The sequence below is a fragment of the Vespa crabro genome, chromosome 5, assembly GCF_910589235.1.
Source record: "Vespa crabro chromosome 5, iyVesCrab1.2, whole genome shotgun sequence".
Classification (NCBI taxonomy): Eukaryota; Metazoa; Arthropoda; class Insecta; order Hymenoptera; family Vespidae; genus Vespa; species Vespa crabro.
Genome location: NC_060959.1, coordinates 3,925,322 through 3,950,267, shown reverse-complemented (window position 1 = coordinate 3,950,267; position 24,946 = coordinate 3,925,322). Strand labels below are relative to the sequence as shown.

At 27.3% G+C, this 24,946-nt stretch overlaps 3 protein-coding genes across 3 annotated transcripts; 2 read left to right on the top strand and 1 right to left on the bottom strand.

Moving 5' to 3' along the window:
* The first annotated feature begins 3,232 nt into the window (after positions 1–3,232).
* Positions 3,233–5,562, top strand: LOC124424307 (protein HEXIM1-like). Its single transcript, XM_046963161.1, has 2 exons — positions 3,233–3,731; positions 4,258–5,562. The coding sequence occupies exons 1-2, from the start codon at positions 3,495–3,497 to the stop codon at positions 5,284–5,286; spliced, it is 1,266 nt and encodes a 421-aa protein (XP_046819117.1). The 5' UTR covers positions 3,233–3,494; the 3' UTR covers positions 5,287–5,562.
* Positions 5,563–5,924: 362 nt separating this feature from the next.
* Positions 5,925–12,153, top strand: LOC124424256 (helicase SKI2W). The gene is made up of 12 exons (XM_046963036.1): positions 5,925–6,662; positions 7,116–7,218; positions 7,403–7,712; positions 7,810–8,452; positions 8,533–8,764; positions 9,035–9,288; positions 9,390–9,531; positions 9,613–9,891; positions 9,988–10,904; positions 10,981–11,339; positions 11,423–11,610; positions 11,731–12,153. The coding sequence occupies exons 2-12, from the start codon at positions 7,213–7,215 to the stop codon at positions 12,058–12,060; spliced, it is 3,660 nt and encodes a 1,219-aa protein (XP_046818992.1). The 5' UTR covers positions 5,925–6,662; positions 7,116–7,212; the 3' UTR covers positions 12,061–12,153.
* A 452-nt stretch (positions 12,154–12,605) lies between these two features.
* LOC124424106 (protein SEC13 homolog) lies at positions 12,606–13,903 on the bottom strand. The gene is made up of 3 exons (XM_046962678.1): positions 13,524–13,903; positions 13,044–13,431; positions 12,606–12,949 (listed from the first exon to the last, which is right to left on the bottom strand). The coding sequence occupies exons 1-3, from the start codon at positions 13,763–13,765 to the stop codon at positions 12,641–12,643; spliced, it is 939 nt and encodes a 312-aa protein (XP_046818634.1). The 5' UTR covers positions 13,766–13,903; the 3' UTR covers positions 12,606–12,640.
* Between the last annotated feature and the right edge of the window lie 11,043 nt (positions 13,904–24,946).

The following is a 24,946-nucleotide window of genomic DNA, read 5'->3' as shown; positions in this document are numbered from 1 at the left end:
TCATATCTAGGTAAGTATCTATATTTAGGTATATCAGACATATGTTATATTATACATATTGTTACATATTCACATGTGTTCTATATTCTTTATAACAGGTGATTATCATTATTAATGTTTTTTTCTCTTTTTTCTTTTTTCTTTCTTTTTTTTTTAATTATAAAAAGTTTTTATTGCAATCAGAGCTAACAGAGTTCACTCTATAAATTAGATGAAGATGAAAAGGAGAAAAGAATGATTTTTTAAATGCATCGAAGATAACAATTTTTCAATTAAATTAATTGTATCCAATCGTTTCGCTTTATATAAGATATAATGTATGTAGATATAGATAAATTTGTTTATCGTTTCAAGAAACGAATCAATTCAATTATGAACAGTTTTATTAAATAATTGATTTCAATGTCGTCAGCCTTGTCGTAGAATCGACTGGCATCCTATGTAAATCGTTAATCCTTGAAATCAACGAAAACGTTATTTCATCATTTCCATAAATCGATATGAATCCGTTTGGCTTGTTTTTTTTTTACTACCAATATACAATCTCTTGCGCGCGTGTCTATATGTGAAAATCGTTGCAGTATACATATATATATATATATATATATATATATCAAGTACCTTCCCGCTTTGCAATATAATCGTGTATCGAAAAGGAAAATATACAAATGTTCGAACATTATTTGATGCTATTATGATATACTACGAAAATATACTTTTTTATTTATGGATAAAGATATAACGGTAGAGATAGATCATTTGAATATTTTATCTCAACCGTGTACATGTTCTTTGCTCGAACGTGAATCAAAATTAATGAGCTGATGATTAACCTTTGTATATATTTATTAAACGTATGTGTGTATCTGTAATATACATGTATACATATATATCCACATTCATATGAAATAATGTATGCCTACATATATGTGTATGGCTATACAAACGTTAATATATCGTCAATTAAGCAATCCTCACAAATAGTTCATTTATTTACGAAGTAGGACATAATAGAGAATCCACAAGCTGAGTAATTCAATATGTCAGAACGTAGGTGTATATGTTCGCCTGACAATTAAGCGTTAGTCGATTATTATACGTACAATATTATATGTGTAATTTGCGTCTAGTTAATCGATAAAAATAAACGCGACTTTCGATCCACCAATCGTGCATACATACATATACATATAAAAATCGAACAAACGGTCTTACATAAAATCAAATAAACGATATTTGTTGGGGGAAAAAAAAGGAGAAAAATTTCGAAATATCTGCGAAAAAGTCGACCGATCGTGGTAAATTAGACTAACGTTTTTTTTTTTTTTTTTTTTTTTTTAAGGAATAGAATGCTTTATCAACTTATATTAAACTGAACTGTCGATCTTTTTGTTCTTTTGTCAGTTCTTTGACGACGTAAATTAATTCATAAATATGTACTTATATCGAATGGTTATATAGTTATGTAGTTATAATATTTATGATAATTTATATTATTTTATTAATGCTAAATAATAAAGAGAAGAACCTATAAAATCACATTTGTTTAAAATAATAGATAACTAATTTAAATACAAATCGATTATCTTTCACTTTTTTTCCGAAACGATTCATAAATAAATAGATACATAATTGTAACGAATAGTGATCTAATTTATTATATCATTTATATTAACGTTTGTGTTACATTACGAAGAGAATAATCTATAAAGTTTCATTTGATGATGATTCGTAAACAAGACGATAATTCATACGCGTCTAACGCGTAATGAAACCACGCGTTAGAAAAGATATTTTCTCACTCATGAGATATTTTGGTAAAGAGGATAGAGACGGATAAATTTGTTTCGAAAGCTCACATATCCGTTAGTGATATACATTCCTTAGTAGAATATAAATATCAATGCGTTATTATGATGTATGACATATTCTATGCTTAACGCATAGTTTCTTGTTTCATTATAAGGCTTGGAGTTATTCTCAATGCTTCTTTCATCGAAAAGGAAGGATCGTCTTTGTAGCAAAGCTTATTCGTCGTTAGTGTAAACATTATAAAAATAAAAGCCAGTAATACGTTTAAAAATTCGTTGAATTAATAGGTTTCTATACATGCGTTTATTTAAATATGTAATACATAGTATGTAAGCTTGTATGTATTTATACGTATGTACCTACATGAAAAGAAAATATATAAATAAAAAATAAAAAATAATATAAAGTTTATGTTCGTTGATTTGTTTATATTTCAATTGTAATGCTCGTAATATTTGTCAAATAGATTTACGTTGAAAAGAGAAAACGAAAACGAATGATACTTAGAGTGATTAAAGATAATTAAAAAAAAAAAAGTAACAATATATCTAAGAGAGTGTAAAAGATTTCTTAAAAATAAGCTAAATTGTAAAATCGATATCGTATATATCGTAATATAAAGTATAATATATAACAACAAAAAAAGTAAGATTAACGATTTCGATTAATTTTAATCATCTTATTCTCTTAAATGTCGTACGAAACAAGTTCGCGCATCGCGGGAATTTGAAAAAAAGTGTTTCGTTTTGCGTATTTTTTTTATTTCCCTATTCCTTTTACACAATATCAAGTCTCTCGTGTGATTTTTTTTTTAAACGATAACGAATAATTGCATACGTAATCCTTACAGTCGACTGGAGCAATGTCGTGTAAATATCGATTGGCCAGATTCATGCGAAATGCTCTTTAAATACACAAATAGTTGACATTTGTATCTATCCTCTCTTAGCTAATTTTGGCAAACGTTTAAAACACAATGCAAGGTTGACATTCAAATCATGTAAATCACATGTATCTATATATATGTACACATACGCCTTGAATAAGTTTAATAAGAACAGAAAGATTCGTATTTCATCTAAGGAAAATAGAAGAAAAAGCAAGATTATTAAAATATATTGATCTGTACGAATGAAATTATTGTTTCTATCGAGAGTTAACCTAAGTACATAAATCAGGTGTAAATCTTAAGGGGTATCAAATTAGACGTATATTGTACGAGAGAAGACGCAAACATAGAGCAAGACACATTTCTCAAGGAACGTACTACAAGCAAGATTATGAGAGAGAGAAAGAGAGGAGAGAGAGAGAGAGAGAAAGAGAGAAAGAAAGAGAGAGAGAGAGAGAAAGAGAGAGAGAGAGAGAAAAAGGCACCATCGTGCGTTAAGAAAGGAATAAGAGGAATGTGTGGACGTATAGAGGGATATTGAGGAGGGTAAGGTGGGATAAAAGAGAGAGAGAGAAAACGCGATGGAATACAAGTCGAAACGTTTCGTAGTGGGGGGAAAGCACGTCCCCCTCTTCTCCCAAGCATCGAAACGTTAGCACGTCGCCCTTGCTATCGCACAGAATCACGGATAAATCAAACATGGCGATTCGGTCGCTGTTTACGGTCAAGTCGTACGGAACGTAGTTGTGAGACTAGGAAGGTCGCTGTGCATGAGCTTGTGCTTTTAACGGTGATGAGTACTTGTGCCACCGTAAATCGACCGATTTTAGTTAATATTACGAATATGGAGGAACAAAGCGCGAAGGAAACGGTGGAAAAAGCGTCGGACGGTATCGAAGATGGTGTACACGACGCGAAGGGTGTAAAAGAGGTCTCGACGCCTGCGGCGTCATCGTTCCTCTCTTCGAGGCAAGTGTCGCGATCTAGCGGCGAAAATACCGATACAAAGGCTCGCCATAACGGCAAAAACGTGAGTATCGAATATGACATTACTCAAATTTAATTCTTATTTTTATATTACTGAGATTTAATTTTTGTTTCTTTTATAATAAAAATTAATGATATACATTCTATTTCAAAATATTTATCTTTGTTGTCTTTTTTCGTTAAATCTCGTTTAATGATTATTATTTTCATCTTATGGATATTTTGCGAGATACTTATTTTTTAAATCGATATTTCAAAGTTCAAATTATCAAGTAAATTTTAATTTATTATTTATTTATTAGTTAGTTAAATATCCAAATTTAATTATGTACATAAAAGTAAAAAATATTTTATATGAAAATTTTACATAATTTGTCATATGTCATATTGTTGATATATGATTAAATAAGGATAAAATTATAAAATTAGGTCTGTAATATTGATTTGAAGTTATGCACAATAAATTTTTCTGAAGTAATATTTTGTAGATATATAGATAAAAATTTGAGTAGTTTTACAAATTATATTGTATTTAGAGAATATGTATAGATTAATTTGTTTAATTTTAGTGGCCTAAATCTTTGATTCGAAGATGTGGTAAATTTGAAAGCGGCAGTGGTAGTGGGGACCAGGATGGTGGAACGCAAGAAGATGGCTCAGACATAGTTACAAAAAAAAGAAAGACTCGTAGAGGGAAACCTAAGCATAAGAAATTGAAACCATATCCAAAACAACAGCTGTCTTATCAACAACGAGCACGTTGTAGATCCATTGGAAGACTTGCAAAAACGGGTAGGCAAATCCGAGCACCTTATAATACAACGCAGTTTCTTATGGATGATCATAGTGACTTGCCTGATCTTGATCAAAAATTATCAATAGCTGCATCTTCAGATTTTGGAGTTACTACTTTTCAGAAACCCCCAGCACCATCTCGTACTAGAGATTCCAGTTTCAGCATTGACTCAGACGAAGACTACTTTTACTCTTCCCCAGAGGATGAAGAAGAATTTTTGACAAAAGAGTTCTCTAGTGCATATGAAGATCTTCATGCTGAAAGACTGAGCACATTGAGTAAATCTGAATTAATACAAGAATATTTACAATTAGAGGCCAAAGTAGACTTACTCACTAAAAGATTACGTGGGAAAAATATCAGTCAGCCAGAAGACAAAGAGATAGATAATAAGAATGGAATAACTACTGAATCTGAAGTAGCAAAAAAATTAAAAATCTGTCAGCAACATATTGATGACTTATTAAAGCAAAATGAACAACTAAAAAGAGAAAATGAAGCATTGAGAGCACAAAGGCATGGTAGTTCTGTCTCTAGTGTAGACAGTGAAAGCGATAGTGATAGTACAAGTAATGGAAATCGTAGTATATGCGGTTGTCCTCTCAGGAATTCAGAATATTCTCCAGAACACGTATCGTGTAAATGTAGACAAGAGAACAGTGATAAAGATAGTAGCTCAGAGTGTAGTACTGACAGTAAGAGTGATTGTTCCGATATTACTCGTAGTACGACTTCAACACCACCAATTATTGTTACAAATGGACATGTAGTTATAAATGAAATCAATGGCCTACCTACATAAATATTTCAAAAACATACCTGCGTTGCTGGTTTGTTTGTTGCTGAGACAGTCTACATATAATAATTCTATGCATCTATATTGACTGACAAGTTATCTTTCTTCTAATGCTGATCGTTAAATTTTAGACTTTTATCTAACACATTTTGGATCTATGAATTACCTTCCTTTTATTCTTTAAGACTGCCTCATGTATACAATATATATGTGTAATAATATGTAAAATACATAAGTAATTATCATTATAACAGCGCAGTTTTGGTATCTGCTTGCATCAGATTATGTTATTAGATTTATTATTCTATCAGAATGTATATTTTCAATCATCATCACTTTTTATTATTTTAATAATTTTTCATTTACCATATTGCACATTAGAAAGTTCAATTATATTGTATCATCTTGCATACTTTTCTTCATAAATTGTTCATATATTTATACAAAAATTATATAATATTTACAGGCCATCAACTATTCCATAAATGTATATAAACAAACAAACATGTATATGTATGTATGTATATATATATATATATATATATATATATATATATATATATATATAAATATTAATCTAAAAAGAATATGTTCTAAAAAAGTGTTTTATAAAGCAAAGATTGTGATAATATATGCCAAGAATACAAAATTATTTCTGCATTTGTATAATTACAAGAATTATGATATTAGTTTATGGTCTGATTGTATAATATATAAATGATATTAATATCTATATAATATTAAGAAATTTTATGCTTAAATTTTTAATAAATTTTAAGTTCTATTATAATAGGCATGTTGGATTATTTTTGCTAAAGTATATGTGCATTAGAGTTTTATAAATGTAATATCGATAGGTAATATAAAAAACAAAATGGTTCTTTCAATTTTGAAAAATAGAACGATTTTGAAGATTTTATTTAAATTTTGAATTATTGCATTTTGTTGTGGAAATGAAATCTCTTATCCCTTTCCTTGCATAATGATGAAATGTCTGTGATATTTTATGATGTCCCAATATTTGCATCTTTATTTGATTATATCGTTATGTATTTAAGATTATGGAAAACAAAATGAAATAAATAAATTAATTGAAGAATATTTATTGTAGAATGATCAATGAAGTCAAAACAGAAAATGTTGATATTCGATTAATCGATAATCTCGTACATTTGTATCTTAAATCTCAGGTAATAGTAGTTCTGTCAGTGTTGCCAAATGTAAAATGGTTATATTACAGTAAACGTTATAAATTTTCTGTTGTACATATAATAAATATTTTCATGTGGAAATATTATTACTTGAGTATTATATTTAATTAAAGTTTTATCTTTTTTTATAAACTTTAGTTAGATATTCATAGTTTAACGAACTGTTGATTGGTTAGTATAAGGAATATTTATCATTGAAATAAAAAACAAGTCGTAACAGACTTTGGATGTAAAATAAAATGAAGTGATATATAATAATGATGATCAATGTACAATTATTATATATTTATGTATTTATATTGAGTATTACTAATTTTATTTTATTTATAATTTAGTTTATAAAGTAATTTTCTTTTTTTATTTCATTGTTTCTAAGCGTATAGAACGTATAAAATTTATGAAAAATTTTGTTTTTGTAGACTGGTTAAGTAATAAAATGTTTTGTAAATATTTGTAGATCTTCGAAAATAAATAATAGGTTAATACATAATTTCATAACATGATTGGAACATTTCAAAATTAAATTGATTTTCTCACAGATGATTACAATAAATAAACTATATAAATTAATCAATTTTATTTTGTTAATATTTTAATTTAATTTTTATTTTTTTTCTATTTTAGCTTATGTTTAATACCTATTCAAATCTTTTCAATAACGGCATGTGTCTAATAAATATTTCTAATATCAACTAAAGTGATAAATATAAAACATCTTAAAATGGAGGTAATTTTTTGAAAATATATAATATTTATATTATTTAGTATCATGATATATAATATTTACCTTTTATATATATATATATTAATCAAAATGTTGTATTGTTTTCTTTCAATTGTGCTAGATATTTATATTATTTTGTAAATATATATATATATTTTTGAAATATATATGTGTTATATATTTGTAGCTACCATTTGAGCTTCCACCTATCTGGCCTGATATAAAAACTGAATTAAAGGAGTATATTGAATGCCCTGAACGGCTTCCCATACATCAACTTGATCATGCTCAATGTTATTGGCCCAGAGAACCTGATATTTGTTCTTTATTAGAATTTGATTTAGCACCACTTAGTACAACTTTAAAATTTGATCGTGATCCAGTAACAGGTCGTGTTGGACAAATGCAAGAAGTTATTTTAAAAGGAGTCGGAGAAAATGCAAGAAATTCAATGTCTATGAAACGTATACCTGGATCTGTTACAGATGATGTTAGAGGTACTTTATATACTTTTCAAAATATTTTACAAACATGTCTACAAAAATGCAATATGTTAATTAATAATATTTTACAAAAAATTAATATTTGGTCTAGGCAATATTACTAACATACCATTTTTGCCTGGTGGATTTGATGAACCTATTGTAACAGATGAGATGACAGAAAATATTGATTTTGAGAGGAATTTAAGGACACTAGCAAAAGGATTTAGTTCTGGGATAGAATTTGAAGCTGATAATTGTACGCCAAAGCAGGAATCAATAAATAAACCAACTAAAGTATCAAAAGCAAAAGTACAAATTGAAGATGATATAACAAGTAAAATAAATTTAATGGCTCTTGTAGAACAAGAAGAGCGTGAGCTTAATCTCTGGTCATCTGTGCAAGAACTAAAAGATGATGATGTACAGGAGTCTCCACAAATACCTGCATTAGAAGATATTCCATTGTTACCAATAGAACCAGAAATACCAGTTTTAAACATTTCTGAAGAACCATCTAAAATTATTGAAATGGAATGGGCAGAACAAATAGATGTTTCTGTGCCAATAACAGATTTTGAGAAGAAAATTCCTGATCCAGCAATGACATTTGAATATGAATTGGATACTTTCCAAAAACAGGCTATACTTAAGTTAGAAGAGAATTGTAATGTTTTTGTTGCAGCGCACACTTCTGCAGGAAAAACTACTGTAGCTGAGTATGCTATTGCTTTAACTCAGAAACATATGACAAGGTAAAAATTACTTATGAAGTAAAATAATTTCTTTTATATGATTAGCATATTTATCTGTGATTGCAATTTTATTATTTAAGGGTAATTTATACTTCTCCTATCAAAGCACTGTCAAATCAAAAATATCGTGATTTTAAAAAGAAATTTGAAAGTGTTGGTTTAATAACAGGGGATATTCAAATCAATGAGAGTGCATCTTGTCTTATTATGACTACTGAAATATTACAATCAATGATATATGGAGCATCAGAAGTTCTTAGGGATTTAGAATTTGTAATATTTGATGAAGTACATTATATTAATAATGAGGATGTAAGTATTATTTTTGCACTATTTCAAAGATTACGAATTTGAAAGACACCAATTTTTTAATTGTATTAAAAAATCTTATATTATTTATATTTTATATATCTTATATTATTTGTTTAGAAAATATTTCTATTTTCTATATATAATGTATATAAAGCAAATTTTTTTTATTTCTAAAATATAGCATGTTAAATTATTTTATATTTATTATTATTGTCTACTATTTATTAGTATTATTTAAAGTTACAACTATAGTATTTCATAAATATATAGCGGGGTCATGTATGGGAAGAAATAGTGATTCTTTTACCACAAACTGTCAATATAGTTATGCTGTCAGCAACTGTGCCAAAACCAATAATATTTGCAAATTGGGTTGGTCGTATCAAAAAACGGAAAATGTACGTAATCAGCACTTTAAAGAGACCTATACCATTGCAACATTATTTGTATACTCCTACTAATGACAAGGAACGTGGCACATTAGTTTTAGTTCTTGATTCAAATGAAGAATTTTCATTGAATGGGTAATTGAATTTTTTGTATTGGTTTTGTTATTAGAATTTTACAAACAATAAGTTTAGGATAGTATTAGAATTAATTTTAATATACCAAATATTTCTTATAGATGGCATCAAGCAACAAAAAATGTTCAATCTGTTAAAAGCCTACAAAGCAAAAACACTAACACAAAAGATAGAAAAAAGAGATTTTCTGCAAAAGAGCAAATGATGTTATGGAAGAATTTTGTGAATTACTTAAAACATAATGTATGATAAAAAAACTTAAGAATATTCATATTTTGTTTTCTTGTATTTAAAAGCTTTTATTGAAAGAACATACATTTTTAGGATAAATTGCCTGTTGTTGTATTTACATTGTCTAGGAAACGTTGTGATATCAACGCAAACAGATTAATGAATATTCAACTAACTACATTAGCTGAAAAAATGGAAGTAAAACGCTTTTACCAGCATATTATGAAATATTTGAAAGGTAGTGATAAGCAATTACCACAAGTTTGTATGATGCAAAATCTTTTAGAAAACGGTATTGGTGTACATCATAGTGGGATATTGCCTATTTTAAAGGAAACTGTAGAGATGCTTTTCCAAAACGGTGTTGTTAAGGTAACTTATTCTTATTTATTATTATTAGGACAGTTGTTATATATTGTGATGAAAAAAAAAAGTAAGATTCTGTTTTGATTGTATGTTATATTGTAGTTATTATTTGCAACTGAAACATTTGCTATGGGAGTCAATATGCCAGCACGGACAGTGGTATTTGATTCAATAACTAAATATGATGGTAATGGATTTCGTACCTTGTATCCTACCGAATACATCCAAATGGCTGGACGTGCTGGTCGAAGAGGTCATGATATAACTGGTACAGTTATAGTAATATGTAATACAGAAGTTCCACACTTTAATGAATTAATGCCGATGATGCAAGGTGAAGCAAAAACATTGGAATCACAATTTAAAGTAACATATTCTATGGTTTTAAATTTGAGAAGAACAAATGAACTAGTTACTGTAGAATCCATGATGCGCAGATCATTTAAAGAGTCATATCTAATATTAAAAGAAGATAAATACCAAATTGATTTACGTAAAGTTGAAGAGAAATTAGCAGCATTACCACCATTGACGAATATACAAAAGAAATTATCTGGTTTTTATGAAATTGCAATTAATTATTTACAAGAACTTCGTTATTTGAAACCTTATATGCTTGAATCTAAAAAAGCAATAAATAGTTTAACTAAGGGTAGAATTTTAATCATATCATATGAAAATCATTATAGAAACTTAGCTCTACTATTGGATGTACTTTCACGTAAACAAAATGGAAATCAATATAAAGTATTGATATTAAAAGATACAAATGCACAAAATGTTAATAATGATAGATTATTAGAAAATTCTAATAATGTAATCTGTAAAGAAAAATCTGAAAGTTGGTATAGTATTATCAGTCTAACCAAAAAAGATATATTTGTACCAAGTGGGGTTCCATCACATGAAGTTATAACGATTTCTGCATGGAATATACTAGAAATAACAAATTGTCAAGTTAAAGTTGATTGTGGTATGGTATTGAAAGATTGGGAAAAAAGACAAATATCAAGATTTAGGTAAACAAAATAATAATATAATAATAAATAAATTTAAAGTTTATTGTATGTATATTGTATCTTAAACTGTCTATAGGCATGATCTACCTGGTCCAACTTGTCAAACAGCTATTCAAGAATTAATGGCAATATCTTTAAATGCTGCTAATGATGATAGTATATTATTACCTTACGTTACAATGAAAGTAACTGAAAACCTAAATCCCAGAATGAAACATTTATGCAAACAGAAACAAGCTCTTAGCAGCATGAAATGTATTGATATTCTTAACTTTGAAGAACAATTTGAAACTGTATTTTATCGAAATGAATTGGAAACAGAACGGAAAAAACTTCAACTTAGTCTTAGTGATGAAGGATTATCTTTATATCCAGATTATATAAATATGGTTTCACTTCTTAAACATCTAGGATATATAGATAGTGATGAAAGAAGTTAGTAAACTTTATATGTTTTCATAATACATTGTTTAAAATTGTGAAAATTGTTTTTCTATTCTTTACATATCATTTTGCAGTTGCTTTAAAAGGCAGAGTTGCATTGCAAATAGGAATTAACGAGTTACTCATAACAGAGCTAATTCTAAAAAATGTTTTAACTGTTTTGCAACCAGCTGAAATTGCTGCACTATTATCTGCTTTGATATTTCATCAAAAGTCAAATTCTGAATCGACATTTCCAGTTGATTTTCATCACTTGAGAAAGGTAAAATTTAATAGAATTTCTTGTTTTTTCTTTATTGAATTGACTAAATATTTTATAATTAAAAATAATAAGAAAGAGATATGTAATAATTGATTGTTATTGATTAACCATTTTTTTTAGGAACATCAAATTATGCAAAATGTACATGCCGAGTTACAAAACTTAGAACAAATTTATAATTTGAATACACTACAACCATTGAATTTTGGTCTGGTTGAAGTTGTTTATGAATGGGCACAATCAAAATCATTTGCTGAAATAATGCAGAAAATTGATGTGCAAGAAGGTATTATAGTTAGATGCATTCAACAACTTAATGAGACCTTGCAAGATGTGAGAAATGCAGCTGTGACAATTGGTGATCCAGTTTTAAAAGAAAAAATGGAAGAAGCATCCACAGCAATAAAACGTGACATAGTTTTTGCTGCGTCCTTATACACTCAAGATTAATTATGGAGTAAATTGTAATTATAAACTTACTATTTTCTTGTTGGAAACAAATGATCAGATGTTTGTATGTGACATTAAATATAAAGATAATAATTTATTATTGTAAAATTTCAAAAATAATGAATTTGGAAATAAATGTGATATTTTTGTTATATATAGATAATTAAAGCAATATTAAAATATTTAAAATATTAAATATTGCAGAATAAATATTGTCAATTAATATTCTTTCTTTTTTGTAATAATAACTTGGACAATCTTACTAAAAATTTATTGTTATATTTGAACAATATATATATATATATATATATATATATATATATATATATATATATATATATATATATATATATAGAGAGAGAGAGAGAGAGAGAGAGAATTTTATCCTTTTTTAAGTTGCAAATCTAGAATTGAGTAAAATCTTTCCGATTAAGTAAAAACAAGAATAAATGATTTTATAAACTTAAGAGTTTAATTTATATTCTAAAATTTTGGTTAGGATATATCTGTAAGCAACTTTGCAGTAACATATTTCCGTTAACATATATACTTATATAAAATATATATTTTACTAATTAAATTACAAAGTACGTTGATCTGTATTATTGAGATTGCCTTGACCTTTGTTTAATTCAGAGATACATGCCCATTGACCTTCTGAATTTTCACGCCAAAGAGAAACTTTATTATCTCCACCACTAACTGCTAAAATACCACCTGTCAGAGACCAACTAACATTCCAAATTACATCATCAAAAATATTAAGAACATTTGATGTCCAATTCAAGTAATCGTTTGATGTCCATATAACTACACGACGATCTTGAGAACATGAAGCTAAGGTAGCTCTAGAAGGTCCAACTGCTGGGGCCCATTCAACATCACGTACCTATCAGAAAAAGTCGAATTAAAATATAATTTTTTAAAAATAATCATATATTATGAATTAAATTCAAGAATATAAATTTAAAAAATTGAGTTACCCAGTCACTATGAGCTTCTAGTTTATTTTCTTCTATCCATCTGTCACCTTCTTCTTTCCATATCTTTACTAAATTATCACAACCTCCAGTAGCTAATCTTTTTACTGGACCAGTTTTTTGTTGAATATTATTTGAATCAAAACTAGTATCTATTGCAGGGCACCAACTTACTGCATTACATCCAATAGTATGTGCATTTGTTATTTTTTGTGTATCCCAGGTATCGGCATTATTAGTAAGTATAGAAATGGAACCATCTGAACTACCACAGGCTAAAATCAAACCAAATTCATGTGGTGCCCAAGCAACTGAATTGACTGAAGAATCATGTCCTGTATGTTCATAGATTTTTGTCCATTCACCAAGTTCTTTCCAGATAATAACTTTTCTATAAAATATAAGATATTAAATTAAACAAATGATATGCTTGCATTCAAATTGCTGACATATGACAATAGTTATCAATAAAAAGGAACCAACCGATCATAACTACATGAAGCTAGAATGTTTCCAAATTTGGGATGTGCCCAAGCAACTTGCCACACTGGACCTACGTGTCCTTTAAGATCTGCAACTAAACTCTGCGATCCATTTTTTAAGTCAAAAATCTTTACAGAATTGTCACTTGAACATGTTGCTAACCTCAAACCATAATAATCCATTTCAGCATCATGGATCATATCTTCGTGATTTGTATCAACAGTATTTAGAACAGACACCATGTTGTATTATTTATTATTTGATTATCTTAATGATTTAATCCATAAACTGATTAAAATTTATAATAACTAAATATTTACAGACGTACCGAAGGTTATGTTATTTCCCCGCCTGTCACTACGTGGAAGCATGTGCGCAAATACACTGCGCACTCTATCTATAAATGAAGTAATACTGATTTAAAATTCATTCTTTTTCTATCTTTCTCTTTCTTTCTCTCTCTCTCTCTTTTCCATTCTTTTTTTCTCCCTGTCATTATAGAATATTTTATATTTAATGCTGTTATAAATCGATAAATTGCATTAATTATGATTAATTTTATACGATCGTATAAAATAATGAGTTTAAAAACAACATTAATAAATAATATATTTATTATTTCGAATAAATTTCGGTATATTTTTTCGAAAGAACAAGAAATGAATACATCAGATGCTTCGGATGTTTTCGATTGGCCCACGAGGGGTGAGTTTGCAGTGACAAAGAGGAGAATGATTTTGAATGCGATGATTGTCGTAGATAATTTTTTATTTCTATATTACAGATGCTTTTTCTATATTAGTTATCATTTTGTTTTTTTCATTCTTTTTTAATCAGATTAAACAAGATTCTTTTAGATGTTTCATGTTTTTTTTTGCTTATGAAGATTTATTTCGTTAATAATTCAAAATATATATAAGCTATACTTTCCTTTATAAATTTGTGTTTTTATTGTATTAATTTCCGCTATACAAAGTGACCATTTGATGGTTATTACATAGCCGGATCGAAAAATTATATTAATTTGTAAATAATATTAATTTATATTTAATATGCATAATATAAAAAATAAAAAAACACTGAGGTATTTACAAAATCATATGGTGTATTACGTAATAAATTTATTGTATCTTATCGTACAAGAATTTACTTTTAATACTTTATTTTAGAATCAAAGTTAATAGTGGCCACTTTCTAGAATTTTTCCTATATGTGTGTCTATACATACACACATATGTATAAAATATATAGTTTTGACTAAAAAAAAGCTATGGGTGTGTGACGACAAATTAGAGTGTATGTAAGTAAATGAAAATTAACATGTATTTTAACTTAAAGAATCTTCCAATATACCAATCGATTTTCGAATAAATGATTTTTAATCGACATTTTTAACAAGTAGTGACAACGTCGAGAATAAAAGATATTCATATGGAAAATAATTCTATGCAAGAAGATGGACATTTTCCTTATAATTTTTTTCATGTTTTCTACTTTATTTCTATATTAATTATAAATTTTCATAGTTTGGACTAACAAAATATCCGTTTAGATAGTTTTTAAGTTCGTATATTATATTTCTAATATTTCGATATTCTTTTATAATAGATCGAAAAATTACAAGCTTTGTGGGGTGGATATTGCATAGGTGACATATTGCACATGCTTGAGAATCCACTTAGTTTCTTTGCTGTTGATTATTCTTATCAGTTTTAATTATTTTGTGGTACCGATGACAGCGGAGCTTCGTTGTCTCGATCATTTTTAATCATTTTGTGGTACCGATGACAACGGAGCTTCGTTGTCTCGTTAATTACAGATAATTAGTATATTTTTTCTAACGTACCTCTGTTTTACATATCAATCAATTGTCGGAAATGTAATTTTCACGAATCAACGTTTGCAAATCGTGGCATCGTCTTGTTGAAAAGATATCCACGAAAATAAAATCTGCGTCTTGGCGTCTTTTAGAAATACTTTTTATTTCGAATTTTCAGCTTCTATTTTCACGATATCGATACTTTTTTCATTCATTAACGATACTCAAATTAATAATCTTTCATTAATTAGTCGCGATCAATTGAATTTCGTCTTATATATGGTTTTCAAATCATATACACATAAGTATACATGTATATATATGTATTGGGTTGTTCGGAAAATTTGTGCCGATTTTGAAGAAAAATTGAAACGCAGAAGATTTAAATTTTAGTATACATTTATTAAATTATATAGGTGCCATTCTGTTCTACAACTTTTTTCCATCTTTCAGACAACTTGAAAATTCCTTCCTTCCAGAATCTCTCAGGTTTTTCAGCGAAAAACTTTTTTACATGATTTTTTATATCGATCAAAGAGTTGAAGTTTTTTCTATTAAGGGAATTTTGTAATGATCGGAATAGGTGAGGTCTAGTGAATATGGTGGATGGGGTAGAACATCCTAACCAAGCTCCAACAACTTTTATTGAGTTATGAAAGACACATAAGGTCTCGCATTGTCCTGACGAAACACGACGCCCTTCCGATTCGTTATTTCTGAACGTTTTTGTTCAATTGTTGTTTTTATTTGTCTAATTGGTAACAATACTTCTCTGAATTTATCGTTTCTCCTAATAATTAATGTCCGAAACGAGCAAAAGTGAGCAAAAAAGTGTGAGTAAGACTTTGGTTTTACTTACGAATGGTTCCCTATATGTGTAGTCTCTAATATATTTTTTTCTAGTGAATTTTTTATTATTATTATGTCATGATATTCTTATTTCATCTAATTTGTTTATTTAATTAACAGTGCTGTTAATTACTATTCTTTTTCTTTCTTAATGTTTGTCCGCAATATTAGTTATGAAATCGAGCATTTATTTACCGGATTTCGTATAAATAAAGCATTTAATGTGGTGTAGTGTTTCATGTATTGTTTCATTCTTAGGTTATTTAATCGTATTCTATTTCGATATTTTATATATTGATATACCAACAAATAAATAAAAAGACAAACTCTCTATTTGACAGATGAATTCTGTCAGTTAAGTGCTGAATCATAATTCCATTCGTTCATTAAAACAGTCGTTTAATGAAAGGAATCATCCGAGATTGGTTTTTATATAAATTAAATATTTCAATAAATATGTTTTTATAATGAAACTTTATAATTGCATAATTTGTATCTATATATATATGAGATATATATATATATTTCATACTTAGATGTTAATACAGCTATAGCGGCTTGCTCAAAGGTTCTTATGCGGTGTTTAATGTAGTAAAGTAGTATAAGAATTTTTACAATTCTACTTTTACCATGATGTAGTAACTATTATAATCATTATCGTTATCATCCTCCTCCTCCCCTTTCTCCTTCTTTTGTGTGAGTACTTACTCAAAGTAAAATATATTTGCATACGTAAAATGGAAATATTATAATTCTTGTGATCTATTAAATTATTATCAAATCTTGTGAATATTAAAATTCTTGTGATTATCAAAACTTTTTCATTTGTTAAGTGCAAGCAGTTAATCTTAATAGATTCATCGATTAAAATGAATATTATGTTTGTTGGAGCATTCGATTACATATGCCTGTGTAAATATATATGGTTGATGGATTCTTTGAGTCTATTGATTGTCCGTAAGCTAGGATAGCTTAACGGTATAAGTTAAATATTAATAAATCTTTAATTATTTTCTTTTTTTTTTTTTTTAATAAATAAATAAATAAAGATCATTAGAAAACCGAGACGTACCCAGGTAGAACAGGAAACGCAGTTAAGGATACGTGTTGGGATTCGTCAGTGGCGTTTGGGGTGATGCATTCGCGAATTTCGCCATGCTTCAGTAGTTATATTATTCAGAAGAAATCGATATTTTACATTGCAAGCACTTACTGCTCGTTAGGTTAAATAAAAAAAAAAGTAATAAAAAAAATTACGAATGTGTTTTTTACTTCCCAATTTCTTTTTACTTCCCAATTCCCCTTAGTCTCATTCAATGCACACAAGTTGTTTGAGTCTTGTTGCGTAAAGTGAGATCAGGTCAAGAATAGGTCTATTACGATTTCATTCTTATAGTATACTATAAATATACTATACTATAGTGGATTATAATCCACTGCAGCATGTTATTTTTTGTGGGTGTGTTGTTTTAAGTGGTAGGTCGTTTTTTGATGCGTCAACTTTTCATGCGTTCGCACGTAAGGAATGCTTCAATACAATGGTTAGAGCACGAAACAAGAAGAGGCTATATGCTGAAGAGGCTCCCACAAACTGCGGCTCAAGAGGACAAATTTCGACTATAAATCATTTTTCGGAGGTGATCGGCATGTCGAACCCTTTGTTAATGGCTTTGGACTTATAAAAATCCCCTTTATCTTATTAGAACGTTGATTCTTATACTTGTAGTAGTGTAGTAGTAGTTTGATACTGGATGGAGATGATGGATTTCATTCTATCTCCTTGCTACGACATTCCGTATTTGCGTACGTGAAAAATCAGAGCCCTTGTGATTAGAGTCAAGCTTTTGCAGTTAGTTAATAGAGTTTTTTATTATTTATTATTTACTATTATATAGAGTTTTATTTAATTAACAGAGTTTTTTCAATTTTTTGTTAAAGTAAAATCGAGTCATAGAATATTTTCAAAATAGAGTTAATATTTCATTTTAAAGTATGGTCGAGTCATTGCATTTTTCTTTTTAAATTGAAGTCGTATTTTCTTTTTTAAATTAAATTTGAGCCCTTGTATTTTTTCTTTTTAAATTAAAATCGAGTCCTTACATTTTGAAAGTTTTAAAGTAGTAAAATCTTTAGATTTATAGTTATAAAAATAGAGTCACGCTCGTTAAATATTGTGTGGACATCTATGGCCTGCAATAACATTACACTTAGGTGTACATCTAGTTACCTAAGCATGTAGATTTTTAATTCAGAATAATCATATATTTTTTCTCTTTCATTTTCATAACTGCATAATGTTTATGTATATATACGATGTATATATACATACATATTTCATACCTATATGTCAACACAGTACTACCACGGGTCGCTCAAAAGCCCTTATGCGGTAAATTATGTGTACACAAGATTGTAAAATCATTTTTACAATTTCTTAGTTTTACCAAGAGTTGTAAAATGACATATGAGGTAACTATTATCATTATCATCATCTTCATTATTCTTTTGTAGTCAAATTCTTATTAATCTAATTATTCTGATTATTCTGATTAAAAATCTACAAAATTGATATACATATCGAGAAAGAACATATCTGCATTCAGGAATGCAAATGAATATATTATAGCAAGAATATATATTTTTCATTCAGAATGATCAAAAATAAATAAATGAATGAATGCACTAATATAGATACTTAATGAACCAATATTTCAATATTTCAATCTCATAATATTCTTCTCAAGAAATTGAAGTTTTCTAACAATAAATAGAAAATATTTCCTTTTATTCCATATATAATAATTAACTTATATTTAATACTAATTTTTTGGCCATTTTAATGCTTGTTTTTCGATAAATTGTAAAGAAGTATCAAGGTTAAATATTACAAATATAATATAATATCCTTTTATCAATGGATATTAGCAACAATATAAAAAAAATAATATTTGGAAGTTTGTAATACTATCATATATGATATAAAAATAAAAATGAGAAGATAAGATTATAAAGAAACAATAAAGATTATAAATGCATAATATAAAATTGATTTATGTTTCAGATTTTCTAGTCAAATAAAAGTCAAAGCAAAATAATAATGTGAATAAATAAAAATACATTTAATTATTGAGGACTTGAATGAAGATTTAGAATTATAAAAAATGAAAACCAATACAGAATGAATTGTTTGCAATTATTTCTTTTATTCATTTGAAATAATAAAGAAATTTTTAATTAATCTTTACAGAATTGATTTCTGTTTCAGAAAACATCTAAATTAGTAAGATTCGATTTTTCTCTTTGTGATGTTGTTTCGTGTGTACGTGTGTTTGTGTGTGTGTTCTGCATATACAATAATTATTATTTTAATATATATTTTATTTTCAGAAAATAATAATATTATAAACTTCTTATATCCACAAATAACTGGTTCGTTGCTCATAAATGTTAATTTGTTATATAAAATTTACATATTATTTTGAATGCTTCTTGTTTAATTATAAAATAGTTTAGATGTTTTATGTTCATGGATACACAAGTTCAGTTTACAACTGAAGAAATTATACATATAATCTAGTGTAAGATAATAAGATAATTTATGTACTGTAAAAAAAAAGAATGGCAAAATGGCCAATCTTTAATCTTATAAAAAATTAGATTCTTTTTGTTACATTTTAAATAATAAGGCGATATTTTTATTATATTATGTATTATTATTATCAAATAATATTTAATAGGATACATAATCTTTATATAATCTATATACGTTACGTGTATAATAATCATTGTATTCCATTTGTGGTTTCAACAAAATCATTTTGTTTCAATATTCACATTAATCGAGTTTGGGAATAAAGTTTCATGAAGAATGATTGAAGTGCTCTCTTTTTCGGATAGGTAGGCCAATATCAAACGGTTTCATAAATTTTCGTCTTATTTCGATTGATTAGAATAAAATTTTTGGTTCATTTCGCGAATGATTTCTTTTCTTTTTCCAAATTATGATAATTATTATTGGATACGTAATAATAATCATTCTATGTAATTGGTTATAAAATAATTGATATATGTAATTAAGAGTAGAGTTTGAGCTCGTGGATCTTCGTATGTAGCAACCTCCATGTGATAAGACTTGGAAGTCGATATTAGTTATAATATATGATTAATATAAATAATACAAGTGCTATTAAACTAATAGCTGCATTTAAATTAAATCAAAATTTACTATGTTCCATGATAATTTTTTCTATCTTCCCATATTGTCCATTTCTTAAATAGAGTTATAGATAGATTATTTTATTATTTAATGTATTCATTATTATATCTGCTTTGAAATTATATAATATATGCAATATAATATTTTTTTATTGATACCTATATAATAAAATTATATATATTATATATATTATATATATAATTTTATAAATATTTTTTACTCGAATAGTAAGTCACGTTTAAGTTTTTAGGTGATTAAGAAAAATCAGATAAAGAATATAGTTCGCTGAAGTCTAATTGAAGAATGATACCCAAGAAGAGACAAAATGACAGAGATAATAATTAAATTCCACAAATAACTAAATTGCAAGTGTTTATTCGTCCTTTACCTCGTTATACAATTATTAATACGTAGATTTACGCATGACTGAATACAATGAACTATACATTCCTACATATATACATACATACATGCATACATATATATACACATATCTTTTTAGATTTTTGAAAAATGTTATTTTCTTTGCGAAAGTTATGTTTAAAAATAAGTAATATTCAAGAATTATATCCACACAAGTAAAAAGCTATTCTGAAAATTTTAAAAGATAATTACGTGTAGAAAATCTTTATCTTTTGAATGAACTGTTGATCACCAAAATTGGATAGAAATTACGACTATTATTTTGTGTCGTTCAAAATTTTTCACGCTCTTGTTCAAACCAGAATGGATGAACTAATGATTATTATTATAATAATTATTATTATTATTATTACTATTATTATTATTATTATTATTATCATCATTATCACTGTCATTATTATTATTGTAATTGTAAAATTGTATCCAGATACGTACGAATGCACGCGCACATACCACACATATATACATACACATATAGACAAAATAACATAAATTACCTAACTTTGACCTGCTACCTTGAGTCCCATTACTCCTACTCTCATGACGGGACCTACTATTGATCAAAATGCTTCTCCTACCTATGCTTTTCATTTTCTCAAACCTTCGAGTTAGAAAAAAGAATCCTAGAAGACGACTTGAAAATATTACTATTTTCGACACTTAAAAATCACTTTCCAACTCTAAAAAATTTCTATAGTCGCATTCAGTGAAATAAATAATGAAATAAAATATTGAGTAGAAAAAGTTCGAGAAGTTTTTCGATAATAGGAGATTCTTTATATTTTCCTACGGAAAATCTCCTTTCCTTTGATGAATAAGGAATATTTTTTATTTAGAAATTACGAACTTTTCCGAAGATGAAATAAAATGCCATACGAACACCATTGTGGGCATTTCATGCAGTAGCTATTTAGACGTTCGATAAGAAACTATCTAGCAATCGAATTCAGACGAGAAGGTTACAGCTGATTTAAGCAAGGAAAACTCAAAACAAACATCAAGCAAAGGAGATCATCGTCTGAAAATATGACTGAAATCCAACAGCCGAACGACTAGTCATTAGTCGATAGTGTTATCTTATTTAATTCTGTAAGTCGAAACGAAATGAACGCATAAAACAAATAATATTTATATTACAATATTCGTAAAAAAATTATAATTTTTATACTACAAAATGATTACGATAGAGAAATTAATGCAAAAATTAACCTACGATTTAAAAATAAACCCTATCTCGCAACGTATAGAAACCCCTAAAGAGAAAGGATATTATTCAGTAAAAGAAATAGCCGAATATGGTATTTAATAGTTCAAATGTACACGCTAAATCATTTATTCTTGCATATGAAAACGCTCGCGATCTCATAGATCCAATGGATATTCCGTACTTGAGTCACATTATTCGTTCGAAGATCCGTGGTGAAGCAGATATAAATTTATATTACGTAGATACAAATTTTGATAATATAATGTATGAGATAAAATGACTATATTTACCATGAGACGTTCAGTGAAAATGGCAAAATGAATTAGCTTTTGTAAAACAAGAGTCCTATGAAACTTCATTAGAATACGATGAACGCATAAAGAAAATACTAAATTACGCAAAAAAAGAAATACAAGAAAATAATAGGCCAGAAATTGCGATAAGTATAATGAAAAGTTTAGAAGACACTGCTCTGAATAGTTTTATGGTTGGACTAGAAAATAAGGAATTAGAGAATAAAGTAAATTATACAAATCCAAAATTATTAAGAGAAGCGATAGAAAATGCAGAAATAATTTGGGATTATATTAAAAATAAACGCGTGAGCTTTGCTATAAATACATCCCAAAACTTTGATGATGATTATCAATATTATGAAAAGTTAGGACGCATTTATTATAATTATCCTTATAGAAAAAGTCAAGCTTTGGAATATTTTATGCCTGCACAAGCAACAAAAAGACCACAATACTATACTAATGTAGACACATATAATAAACGTCAACGACAATATAAAACAAATGATATTGAATATGAATACCCACAATACGATCTGTCAAATAGTTATTATGCATCCAGGAAAAACGATATAGTACTTCCAGATATATTTTGCGAATATTGTAACCATACAGATCATATTATCGAGGAATGCAAAGCATTTATAAAAATTTGCAAATTTTGTAAAAGATGTGAAATGCGAGAACACAACATTAACGAATGCTGTAGAATACAAAATCCAACATTGTACACACAATCAAACAATTACCTAATCATACGTGAAAGAGTTTATACATTTTATCATTACGGACAAGCGATCGATGAATAGAACTTTAACGATGACAGTCAAAAATTCTGTGAATACTACAGAAATTTCGGTTAATACGGTCGTCGATGAACGCAAAAACGACGAACTATAAACAAATTCGAACTCTCGATAACACGAAAAATTTAGGAAACGCTCATAACAGTTTAGGGAAAAATGATATACCATGGAAACTTTAAAGTGGAAATTTTACATAATATAGAAAGTAGAAAAATAATTATAAGAAACTAAAGAAGATAATTCTAAAAATGAAAGTATTAAAAATACAAATTCTTAAGAAGCGAATTTAAAAAATAATTAAGGTGAAATCTAATGGATTGATTATCGAAAAAAGTGAAACTTGATATAATTTAGGAGATAAGATAATTACGATAAATTTAAAAAAAAAAACGGAAATACTAATGGTAACGATCGAAACACGATGCGTATACCAAATCTTTTTCTAAATAAAGAAAAGATTTTATATTAAAGTAATAAAAAAAGCATCAAAAGCTCTTCTCAAGAACTACAGCAAAGGTTCTTTTAAAACTAAAATAAAGAACACTCAAATTTTTTAAACTCTGAAACAAGGTACCTGAAAGCTATATAAACTCTTAAATAGTTACGCAGGTACGAAGAAACCCTTCAAATAAGAAACACGAGAAATATTAAGAGTCCAGTATTTTTTTTCGAACATAGACGAATCACTAACATTTCCGATAATCCTGTAGATAATTTAAAGTTGAACATTTTACTCAATGTGAATTTATCATAGACTAAAAAAAATCTCCTAGTTGCATATAGTATTTAATTTAAAATACATAAAGGAATATATTTTTATGATATAAAAATTACTTATTACAAACGTTACAAATATAATTCGTAAGGTATTAATATATGTGGTGTCTCATAAAAAAATAAAAAAATAATAAATTAAAAAAAGAAAAAGAAAATATAAATATGTATATACATTTAGATATAAAAAATTGTAAAAAACGTCCTCAATAAAAGTCTACATCTTTTTTTAAAGGAGTGAAAAATTATTCCCATCGATCGTCCATATCATTTTATTATTATAATTATACTTATAATCAAAATTAAAAATTTGAATTAGATTATATAATCCGCTCAGCAAAGAAAAATAAATATAAATCTTTAATTAAAAAAACTTTAATTAAAAAAACTTTAACAAAACTGCAGAAACGAATTTTATTTTCCATTTTCGTCGTCGTCGTTCACAAAACTGAATCGTTGTTTTGTTGAGAAATTAGAGTACTTTTAAGATAAGTTTCAATTTGTTGACCGTATCGCATAATTCCTCTGCACAATCTTTTGTAAGTAATAAATAATTATTTTTTAAGTAAATATTTAATCAAAATAATTTTTCGCTAGGCATATGTAATTTTCTTTCATACATATGTATGTAGCTTTCCTATATGTCCTATTTCGCTCGCTAAAAAATAAATAATCAATAAATCAAATAATAAAAGAATTGATCTCTATTTATTATATATCTCTCTTAATAATTATCTGAAAAAAAATCTTTTACAAAATTGTTATTTATAAGTATTTAATATTAAGTAATATGTAAATTAAATGAATTTTATGATCGGTTAGTAATCGGAAATCATTGAGATTGTTTTAGAAGAAATTGTACGACATAACGCGGGAAAGTAATAACTTGGAATATGGAAAGAAAAAAGGAGTCTAATTTATATACTGACCTACATAAATTCCAAAAAGTATTAACGCACTAATCTATATAATTCCTTGGAAAATTTTTGCTTTCAATGCGAAAATAAACGATAAAAAACTTGCTTCAACATGA

Excerpts from the sequence above, each read along its gene's own strand:
- LOC124424256 (XM_046963036.1), top strand. Across the intron at positions 9,289-9,389 it reads GAAGAATTTTCATTGAATGG|ATGGCATCAAGCAACAAAAA; the intron begins GTAATTGAATTT and ends TATTTCTTATAG. Across the intron at positions 11,611-11,730 it reads ATTTTCATCACTTGAGAAAG|GAACATCAAATTATGCAAAA; the intron begins GTAAAATTTAAT and ends CATTTTTTTTAG.
- LOC124424307 (XM_046963161.1), top strand. The coding sequence starts at position 3,495 with ATGAGTACTTGTGCCACCGTAAATCGACCGATTTTAGTTAATATTACG. Across the intron at positions 3,732-4,257 it reads CTCGCCATAACGGCAAAAAC|TGGCCTAAATCTTTGATTCG; the intron begins GTGAGTATCGAA and ends GTTTAATTTTAG.
- LOC124424106 (XM_046962678.1), bottom strand. The coding sequence starts at position 13,765 with ATGGTGTCTGTTCTAAATACTGTTGATACAAATCACGAAGATATGATC. Across the intron at positions 13,432-13,523 it reads GCTTCATGTAGTTATGATCG|AAAAGTTATTATCTGGAAAG; the intron begins GTTGGTTCCTTT and ends TATATTTTATAG. Across the intron at positions 12,950-13,043 it reads TAGAAGCTCATAGTGACTGG|GTACGTGATGTTGAATGGGC; the intron begins GTAACTCAATTT and ends TTTTTCTGATAG.